Below are 11,048 nucleotides of genomic sequence, written 5' to 3' on the forward strand. Positions count from 1 at the left end.
TGCGCGCTATGCTGCAGTTGCGTAACACGCCTGACCCCGACTGCGACCTCTCGCCAGCACAGATCATCTTCGGCCGCCCCCTTCGTGGCTCGCTCTCCTTCGTGAACCGCCTCGAGAAGTTCTCGAACCCGCATATCCGCCTGCTATGGCGCGAGGCATGGGCGGCGAAGGAGGACGCCCTTCGGACCCGTATGTCCCGTACCACCGAGTCTCTGGGGACTCACTCGAGACCGCTCCGCCCATTGGTACTCGGCGAAAGGGTATTCCTCCAGAACCAGCAAGGCCCGAGCCCCCACAAATGGGATAGGTCAGGGATCGTGGTGGAGTCGCCGGGCCACGACCAGTATCGGGTCAGGGTTGACGGTTCGGGACGTCTGACACTGCGCAACCGGCGGTTCCTCCGTGCCTACACGCCGGCCACATCCCGCGCCCGTGAGCAGTCGGCTGCGCCGTCGCCGCCGCCCGCTGCCCTGGGTCATCAGCCCCCACCTAACCACCTGGGCTGGGCGACGCCCCAGGGGATTGCTCAGCGGCCGGCTGTCGGGCCCCGCGACTCGGCTATTGGCGCTTCCCCACCGACGCCTGCTGATGAGGCGTCCTCGGACCTCACTGTTCCTACGGGTGCCTTCCTGGGTGCACCGCTCCCGGTGCCACAGTCGCCGCCGCACGCTGCCGACGCTGCCCCAGCCGACTCGGCCGGGCCGCGTGAGGAGGCCGCCTGCACGTTACGAGCCCGAGTCTGGCAGCTGGATACGGGATTTAGACCGTTAACCTATTCCGGCCCATAGCTTTCCGGTCTGGGGGGATGAAGAGTTTATCGCCGGCCACTAGAGGGCAGTGTCACTGCTGTCGCTGCCCAGTTATGCCGTGCTCTGACCCGGTAGTGCCGAGCGGCCATTTTAGTTCAAACATTGTTCATTCACTCCGCCTCGAGTTGAGACGTTCGTCCACTCATTCATGTAAGACTGTTTCCACTATTATATTATACTATATATATATTATACTACTATACTCTGTTTCGTGGTATATATTTGTGTTGATTAAATTGCATGGATGTAATACTTTGTCAGCTTATCTTGCTGCATTACTCTGTTTCAGGGTGTCGTCATCCTTGTCAATAAATTACCGAAACTGACATTGAGGAGTGTGTTTCTTCACTACTCCTAGGAGTGCGGTCCCAGGACTGCGGTCCTTAAACTGAAGTCTCCGACGCTGCAGCTTCATGCTACTCCCTTGTCGCCTATGCCAAAAACCGGCCCTGATTATATAATACAGTAATTAGAGTGCAGGTAACAGCAGTAGATCATTAATTTTATTCAACTGTATGGAGATATTCCCTACATTCATCCTTCATCATTCTACAGGCAGGGTTTCCAGTTTTCTGAGTCTCAGGAATGTGACATGTTCTTAAGTCCCGCCCAAAGTCTCTCTCAACGTGATCATACATTGGCTGTTTCGCTCCAGCGCTTCAAACCACGTGCTGCATGGGGCCCTCTGATTGGCCGGAGCCCTGAACACGTCTGAGCAGTGCAGTTTAAAGAGAGAATAATCCTATGTGCGTATTGAGACAAGCAGGCAGTACCTGGCAATTTCTTTTTGAGGAAAAGGACTGGACATTTACTGCAAGCGACACACACACCAGCACCTGCTTCATTTAAACAAAGATACTTACAGTCATTTTTAAACTGCAAGAGGAAGAAGGTGGGTGTTTTTCCGGGTTTATTTTCTGTTCAAATGAGCAAATCATTCATTTGATATCTGTTTCTTAGTTTTTAATTGACAGAAATAGTACTAGGTGGTCTGACAGTAATTGCTTAGAAAATCTATTCCGTTTTATAATCAAGGGATGCCGGACAGAGTAGAGGCAACCAACTATGCTCTGTGATTTTAGGTGACGCATTTACGAGTGGCGTACAAGTACAAAGACTTCCTGTCCCTTTTGTGGGCTCGGGTTTTAAGTATTTCTGTTTTACAAAAGTAATGGATTAAGCTTGATTACTATAACTAACACGTTTTTTCATTAGATGTTGCCTTAACATTTTGACATAGTTGTACAAAATAAATGAAGTGCTGCGTTGCCAGATCACTGGTGAGTCTGTTCCTCAGACTGATACCCTTTGTTTAAAATGACGTACTTTTCGTGAAAACGTAATCGTATAAAATGCCCAAAAAAATTGTGGCCGTGTTCGAAGGGTAAATGGATTGTGGCCTGGGTACTTTGTTGTCTGTAAATATAAAGAATTTGTCATAATCTGATATAATCTGTTACCGACTCAGAACTGCTTCAGGTGTCCTGAAGAGGCGTGGTCCGGGGTAGTAACGGAAAGTTATTCACGGGGTTGCCAGTTTGGGCTGCAACCTTTACAGTTTATGACTGCGACACAGCTTGGGACAGTCCAGCTAACTGCAGGAAACTTACTTTTCAACTGCATGTAAACTATTTCCAGTTTATTTTCTAGGATATTTTTGTATTACCTATCAATATGAATATTTACGTTTGATTATGATATCATTCATTGATATGTAATAACTGGAGTAGATTTAATATTAAATCATGTGTTTTTAATTTTTGTATTTGACTTGTTGTACACTGGTGTATGAAATGTGAAACATGCATACTTTGCATGGATTTATTATGAGTAATCTGGAAACAGTCTTGCTCCTTCAGCCAACTGCATACATCTTCATGTTGCTATGGCAACAAGGGCCAAACTGTATTAGCATATTTTAGCTTAGCTTTATCTGAAAAACAATAAAAGCCAGCTGCTGCCACTGCAAGTCAGTGACAACAACCCTTAACTATAGTGCCACTGCCTCTTGTTAGCTCTATTCAAAAATGATATTGATTAAAACCTTGACTTTGGCCATCAATGATTCCTATACTTTAATGTTTGTCCATCTTATTTGGAAATGTATACATAGGCCTACCTGTAAACTGTGGCAAGATACTTTTTAGATTCATCTTAAATATTACAACTTATTGTATTATGGTATTGCAAACCGATTTTAAATATTTCCAGATACAGAGGAAGACATTAAACACGTTATCTTTGTTTCTCTTTTTGCAGATTCTGCGGCCATGTCTTTCAACATTGATGTCAACAGCCCTAATGTGAGGTACACAAATACACACATTGAGTCCGAGTATGAGTACCAGACCTCATCCGTTCACAAAGAGGGGAACAGAGTCACAGTAAGTGGACCTTTCTGACAACCTGAGACCTGCATCAGTGTTTGGCATCTGTACAGTGTCCTTGTAAAGTTTTCTCTTTATTGAGAAACAGGTGACTCCCCGCACCACCAAGATGACCTTCCGCACAGACAGACGTGTGCCCAAGCTGGGTGTGATGCTGGTGGGATGGGGAGGGAACAACGGGACCACAGTGACTGCAGCCGTGCTGGCCAACAAGCTGGGTCTCACCTGGAGAACCAAGATGGGAATGAAGGTTAGATGAGTTAGAAAACTTAACTTCGATAATGGTGACGCCTTACATCTAATGAACCTTAACTGAAGAAACCCTGTAAAACCACTTAACTTTGATTATGTAACCATACTGTACAGAAAGGAATGCAAACCAGTTGCTGACTGCTTGAAAAATAGTAATCTCTTGTATAAAGCTTACATTTGTAGTGTTGCAGCTACATCATGAAACACTGCAATTATTCTTCTTTCAACAAAAACGTCTAGATTGTGAATGAAATCTTTATAACCAAACTATCATGCGATGTGAGAAACCATTGACTGCCATTAAGAAGCTAATAGAGAAACTTTTGTCCTATTTTATCAATATATCCCCCTGTATGTCCCCCGATACAGTGGTACAGACTCATTATAAGCTGGTTATGCTGACATGCTCAATAGAGTGTTAAGGGCTTAACTGAGTCTAGGCTCAGGGATTTCCCTTATATGGACATACATTGTTGCCTTTATGAGCTTGTTCCTCTGGTTCATTGGATTTAATACACTTATAAAACCTTAAACCCATTCAAATAAAAAAAGTCCTTAAAGGGAATTTAACCAGTGTCTTTCTCTCCTTTATCTCTCACATTCTTCAGAAAGCAAACTACTTCGGCTCCCTCCTGCAGGCGTCTACTGTTTGTCTGGGATCAGGGCCAGAGGGCGAGGTCAACGTGCCCCTGAGTGACCTCCTACCCATGGTGCACCCTAATGATATAGTCTTTGACGGTATGGACAATTACTGATATTCTGCTCAAGGTTTAAGATCTGATACAAAACTTGAGAGTGAGGTAACTGCAGTGTTAACAGCAGGGATTTCTGGCCTCAGGGCAGCTTCATGGAGACCCTCTCCATGAGGTAAAGATGGTCAGAGGTGTCCTTAACTGCAATCTAGTTTGTTACTTCATAAGGGAATAGCTTTAACAGTGTAAGCTATAGAGCTTCTGTAGACTTTTATAGGATCAAAGTAATGACTCTCATAAGTCAGCCCTTTTTAGATCTGAAGGAATTCAGTGGTTCTTTCTTAACTTGGAAGTGGGTTTGTGTTTTTAGGCTGGGATATTTCCTCAATGGATCTTGGCAGTGCGATGGAGAGAGCTCAGGTGTTCGACTGGTCATTGCAAGAGCAGCTGAGACCTCACATGAGCGGCCTGAAACCCAGACCCTCCATCTACTTCCCTGATTTCATCGCGGCAAACCAGGAGGATCGTGCCGACAACGTCCTCACTGGGAGCATGGCGGAGCAGGTAACCCTCGGTCTGTTACACCAGCAGGTTTAAGGGTGCTTTCAAACCTATAGTCCTGTTCATTTTAGGGATGCCAGAAACTGACCATGATCAAATTCGAAAATCGGACAGCCCTGGGGAATATTAATCGATTATTCGCCGCAGACCCAACGCCCCCCCAACCAGGAGAGCAGGAGAGAAAAATACTTTTTTGTAGCGTCATAAACATTTTTTTTATTTGCACTTGTGAGTTCGAAGTAGATCCACGAGGAACTCTTCTTTGAACGTACCGCTTTGTTCATCTTTAGTTGTGTTGTTCTCACTGTTCTGTATATCGCCAATAAATCAATCGCACGTGTGACGGAGAGGGAGGGGGGGCGGAGTCGGTGTGTAGCAGCTCAGCCTGCGCTGCTGGCTTCCTCCAAGTTTACAGTAAAACAAACTGGTGGTGTGACCAATGGCCATTTACAATTATTAATACTATTATTAGCATTAGTCTATATTTTGGTTGAAACTAAGCCAGGAAAAAAAAGAAAAACATAAATAATAATAAAAAAATATATAAATAAAATCGAATTAAAAAAAAAAAAAAAAAAAAAAATCGATATGGAGACTGGTAATGAATACTCGAAAAAATCGAATAATCGCTGGCATCCCTTAGTTCATTTAGTCCAGACCAAGGGGAAAATAAAACATTGTTGCACTATAGCACTTGGCTGGTTTCATGTTCACATGGACAGACATTTATGCAGCGAATTTAAAGCTTCTTATTTGTATTATTAATGTTTCTTTGGTGTCACAAGGAATAACCAAGAAGTGACTGATTATAAGCATTAACTAGTATTATTAGACTGCAAAACGACTATCAGTGCCAGAAGCGAGGTCTAGGCTACAAAAGTGGCACGAAGGCATACAGTAATGAATGGGGGCTGATTACTGTTAGATTGCGGTCAAACACTTCTTAATGGAGTTAAATGGACTGTAAAATACATGGAGTCGGATACATGCACCGCAGTTTTAACAGCTTTTGACTTTTAATCAAAGGAGAAATAACCCCTGCTGACGCCGCTTAAGTGTTTGATATGCGATGAATAGGTTATATTCTTCCTCTTACAGGATACATCATAAGATCACATTCCTGATTAGATTTTTATGATCAGTAAGATGGATTTAGTTTTTAAGCTTTTTGAAATGTGCCGAAATTCAACGTGCTGCTTTCCTTAAAGGGGCCCACTGTCATGCTTTTTCCGGTTATTACCCGTCCCTTGTTGTGTGTATAAAGGTTTTTTGCACTTGTAAACGGTTTGCAGAGTTCAAAAACCCTCAAAGTACACCCGTGTAGCGAGAAAAACCTAACACAATCTATGTCTGCCCCAAAACGGCCTCGTGGAGATTTCGTCATTTTCCATTGTTTACTTCCTGGGGTACTGTGACGTGTGATACAGTTTTTTCTAGACACTCTGCTAGCATTTCACGAATACCAAAGCTTCAGAAACCTTTCAGCTGATTCATGCGGATATGTCAGCGTGGTAGCACTGAAGACCGATGCTGTTCCTACTTTGTTTGGCACCAGCGGGGAAGATCGGTTACACAACTGTAAGTATTCATTGTTGTTTGTGTATTTATGATCTTTGAAACAAACCAGCTATTTACCCACAACTGTTTTAAATGGGTAAACAGTTTTTCGGGTCTGCTAAGTTGGGATCGCAGAGAAATGCTCTCCGCAAGACCCATTCTCACAGCGTTATATAACCTTTTCTTGACCTCAATATCAGCACCACTTAGGCCCCGCCACGACGAGGAACGAACAACGGTCGCGTTTGCGTTACTGTTTTAGTCGTCATATAGACCGTTCGGCCACACGCAGGACGGACCCGAATATGACAGTTATAAACAACTGCGGGAAAACGATAACGCGGGGTCCCAAGGTGGTAGAACCGGCATACGCAACGCTCTGGTGGTCTCAGGCTCCGTGTGTACGCCGTATACGATTCATTTTCTCTGAAATGGATGAACGCAATAGCCCCGCCTTTCCCACCTCTGCTGCTCACCCCCGCGTCAAAGTAAAACTGCACACTGAATTCAAGATTATTTATCTTTTCTCTTGATATGGACATAAACGCGAGTGAATTCTAATCTGACTGAGCGGACGAGAGACATGCTGCTCTCTGCCCACCTGCAGCTCCTCCCGCTGTGATGCAGCGGTGAACGGAGCAAAACACCCCACTTCAAGTCAGATCATCACCCTTAGCTATTTTAATTACCTCTCAAACTACCTAAACCTAGTTATAAATATGTTTATTTTTTACTGTCGGGTCACTCATTACTGGATCAGCTGCTGCTGGAGACAGAACACTGACGCTGTCCGAAGAGAGGGGAGGAAAAAGAGAGGCTCCGTGGTATTTATATTATTATATAGAGTTGTTAATCATTTGTTTTAAAGCTCATTAAATAACAAAGAAGACCTTTGAACCGGCACTTTTATAATTTTTGTTCCCAGAAGATTTAAACTTTAACACGTTAACTGGCGGAAAACTCTGGCCCGGTTCCTCAGCCCACAACCCGCGGAGAAAAACAGAAGGGCAACCATGACAACCATGCTTCTTCGCTGCTTTTGTGGAGGAAGTTACAGCGCCACGTACAGGCTCCTGCATATGTACTGCAGCTTCTCCAGCGGTTGGAGCTAAACGGAGCTGTCTCGTGTGGACAGACACTATCCGGTGAACATTGCGTGTGGACGGAAGCTTTTTTGCGTTTGCGTTAATCCTATGCGTTTAGCCGTATGCGTCCTCGTGTGGCCGGCCGGGGCCTTATTGTTTTTACTTCGGCTGTGAGTGTTTGTGTGTGCTCAGGATGAGTTTCGCTTGTTCACGCTGTATCGCCGACCCTGAAGCCTGTCCGTTCCTCGCAGCAGATCGCAGCAACGAGCCTCTCAACGTCCCGACCAATCAGAGCACACTGGGCTCACAGGGAGGGGGGGGGGCAGGAGCTCCAACAAGCCATTTAGGACAGAGAGTGAATACCGGTGAATACACATACTTTACAGAGATGCTGTATGAGAAACCAATGTGAGTTACCGGTAAATCTATTTTAGTATACCTCAACAATGGAATTATGATCAGTAGAAATGGCCATGACATGGCCCCTTTAACATCATTTGGTTGGTTCCACAAACAAACTCCAATAGTCAGTTGTCCTGTCCAATTTAAGGTTTGAATGACAGCTTAACACCAGCCAAAATGAACCGTACTAACCAATCAAACAGACCTGAGTTTCTTTAAACCAAACAGGTGAAATGTGTGAAAGCACTTTAAGTGTCTGGAGTCTCATTTTTCATTGTCATTTCACATTTAATGTCTTATCTGACTGTGCTTTTCTAGATGGAGCAGATCAGAGCTGACATCAGAGACTTCCGTCAGTCGAGTGGTGTGGACAAAGTCATTGTTCTGTGGACCGCCAACACCGAGCGCTTCTGTGATATCATACCTGGGATCAATGACACTGCCAAGAACCTGCTTGCTGCCATCAAGGTGAGAGCCGGAGCTGTGAACAGAGTTTGGTCAGAAAACTTCCAAACGTATAAAATATATTCCAAAGTTGAAACTCTAAAGAGACAGATCCTTAAGTGTGTTACAGCAGAGATGAACTTACATTGTCCTAGAAACCAACCTAAATTGTGATAGTGGCCAGTAGTCATGAATTCAACTTTAATTTCCTCCTAAAGCCGAGGACCAAACAGTAATCCTTCATCACATTTAGTGATTAATAAAGCTTAGAGGATGAGGAGATTAGCTCCCCTAACACTTCACTGTGGATTTGTAGATGAAATGCCAGAATGAGTCAGCTTTTCCTTTTTTTTATATCAGATCAGGGGAAGGAAATTATGATTTGCTCCTCATGGATGAGTTTATTTTTTATCTCCCGTCTTCAGCATGCTTGTACTGCTGTCAGCAACAATAATAAACTATTTCACAGACTTGTGATCTTCAGCAAACAGCTCAATTTCAGATAGGCATGAAGGCAACAATGGAGTTGTGCCGCAAAGACGATGTGAGGAGAGTCTCGGGGGAAATGTACGCTGTGTGAGTCAAGCTGTGATGATACACTCGTTTACAGACATGATTTCATTGTCTTTTCTCTACATCGTCAGACTGGAGCAGCGGTTTCTCCCTCCACTCTGTTTGCAGTTGCCAGCATACTGGAGGGTTGTGCCTACATCAACGGCTCCCCGCAGAACACCTTTGTACCAGGAGCCATAGAGCTGGCCGTGCAGAAAGGAGTGTTCATCGGAGGAGACGACTTCAAATCCGGTCAGACCAAGATCAAGTCAGTGCTGGTTGACTTCCTGGTCAGTTCAGGTATCAAGGTGAGATAGAAGGAAGGAGGATTAATGAAGTAACGATCTGATATCAACCAGATTGAGTTACTACCAGTGGCGAACCGTGTCTATCACAACTGGACCTTCTGTAGACACACACATGTAGAATACCTTGGTTGAAGGATATTCTACCCAGAGACCCAGAACAAGATCTGATTGGTTGCTTTCTTTTCTAACACAAAACCACTGAAATGCGTAGTGCATGGTCCGAGAAGTACAATCAAATCAACGTAACACTTTAATATTACAGATCAACAACACAGATACGATTCTCATTTATTCATTTTATATACATTTTATTTATATAATTAAATCGATTTTTTGTTTGTTTTATCTGAGTGTTCCAGGGTATTCTCTGAATACCTTGAAGGCCCTGACGGTTCGCCACTGGTTACTACTAGGGTTGTAACAATCACAAAAAACTATATAGGCTAAAATACGGGGGCTTATGATTTCAGAGATGTTTTTATATCCAAGAGGAAAAATTCAGAAACAATCAAATATCATCTGGTTCAGATAGCTATATTTGTCCCATTAACCTCTGTATGTTTATGTGTAAAGGTATGGGGACAGCTATGTAGAATAAACCAATGCCACACACTCCAGCATTTATAGTTTTGGTTTGGTTACACACATCAAAACTCAGATATTTACAAGAAAATAGAGACACATCCATTCAAGACACATACTTATACATTAAAGCACCGTGAACATATTTAAATCTAATCCTTTGGAATGTAGGAATAGAAATCAATTAACAACTTAAGTAAATCATTTCAATTCATCGAGCCCTAATTCACAATCATGCCTGCGATGGCTTTAAAATATATATCTTGGTTCCTTTTAGGATAAACATAATGGGTCAAACAAAGAGGACGAACGCTAAGGGAGAGCTCCAGTTGAATTGTCCAGACACAAAATAAGATGACAGCTTGAAACTTGCACTACACTGTGTTTCCTGAACAAAGACATTTTAATAAGTTCCTCTCCCTCCCTCGACAGCCGAAATCCATTGTCAGCTACAATCACCTCGGCAACAACGATGGGAAAAACCTGTCGGCTCCAGAGCAGTTCCGCTCCAAGGAGATCTCCAAGAGCAACGTGGTGGATGACATGGTGCAGTCCAACCCCATCCTGTACCAGCCGGGAGAGAAACCTGACCACTGTGTGAGTGACTCAGACTCAGAAAGATAATGAGCTCAATGTCAAATCTGACTGAATACAACACACTTGTTAACTGTCTCTGTGTTCTTTCAGGTGGTGATTAAGTATGTCCCTTATGTGGCAGACAGCAAGCGCGCCATGGATGAATACACTTCTGAAATAATGATGGGAGGGACCAATACCATCGCACTGCACAACACCTGCGAGGTCAGTGGCCACTAAATCTGTTTCTGTAAAACATGAAAGTGAAAAATTGTAAAATACGGCATCTCAGAGCAATTTCCAATGTGAGCGTTCAAATTGTAATTGCTTGCTCAACACAAAGTTCAAAGCGTTTCTTCTTTATCTGACAGTGGTTTTGGTGGCGGAGGCTCAGGAGTACTAGAGCTTACTGTTAATCCTTTTTAGCAAGTTTTGGAGCTAATTTAAAGAGACGTCTTCACGTCATTTACAAAGTTAATTCATGTTTCACTGGCCTACCTGCTTTAATCCGCCACCATTCCTTTGCGAAAACACCTACTCTGGTTGCTTGGCTGTACAACTGATCGACTATGCCAGGCTAACCACATTTTTATAGAGAACACATTGTGTTAAAAAAAATGCTCCACATAAGTTGCTTGAAAATAACTGTACTTTCCTATCATATACATGGTGAATTTTTTGTTAACTAGAACAACTAAAGTTGTCGAATCATGGTTTAAAAAACAGCCAAACGCTTGAAACAATGTGGTGTCATTTTATCTGCATCAGTGTAGTTTGTACCAATGCCAGTGTGTATGATACGAAAAGTTTTGATTTGGTGACTCCCAGTGGTAGTCTTAAA

General features: G+C 43.5%; 1 protein-coding gene across 1 annotated transcript in view; it reads left to right on the top strand.

The window, feature by feature from the left end:
• The first annotated feature begins 1,440 nt into the window (after nucleotides 1-1,440).
• LOC104967389 (inositol-3-phosphate synthase 1-A) overlaps nucleotides 1,441-11,048 on the top strand; it is an 11,356-nt gene continuing 1,748 nt past the window's right edge. Inside the window, exons 1-9 of the mRNA XM_010796797.1 lie at nucleotides 1,441-1,701; nucleotides 3,069-3,193; nucleotides 3,285-3,446; nucleotides 4,057-4,186; nucleotides 4,511-4,704; nucleotides 8,064-8,213; nucleotides 8,834-9,049; nucleotides 10,064-10,228; nucleotides 10,319-10,432. Of these exons, the coding sequence (XP_010795099.1) occupies nucleotides 3,080-3,193; nucleotides 3,285-3,446; nucleotides 4,057-4,186; nucleotides 4,511-4,704; nucleotides 8,064-8,213; nucleotides 8,834-9,049; nucleotides 10,064-10,228; nucleotides 10,319-10,432 (1,245 nt within the window). The 5' untranslated portion in view covers nucleotides 1,441-1,701; nucleotides 3,069-3,079. The remainder of the gene's footprint in view (nucleotides 1,702-3,068; nucleotides 3,194-3,284; nucleotides 3,447-4,056; nucleotides 4,187-4,510; nucleotides 4,705-8,063; nucleotides 8,214-8,833; nucleotides 9,050-10,063; nucleotides 10,229-10,318; nucleotides 10,433-11,048) is intronic.

The sequence above is a fragment of the Notothenia coriiceps genome, unplaced genomic scaffold (assembly GCF_000735185.1).
Source record: "Notothenia coriiceps isolate Sejong01 unplaced genomic scaffold, NC01 NC01_scaffold00037251, whole genome shotgun sequence".
Taxonomy (NCBI): Eukaryota; Metazoa; Chordata; class Actinopteri; order Perciformes; family Nototheniidae; genus Notothenia; species Notothenia coriiceps.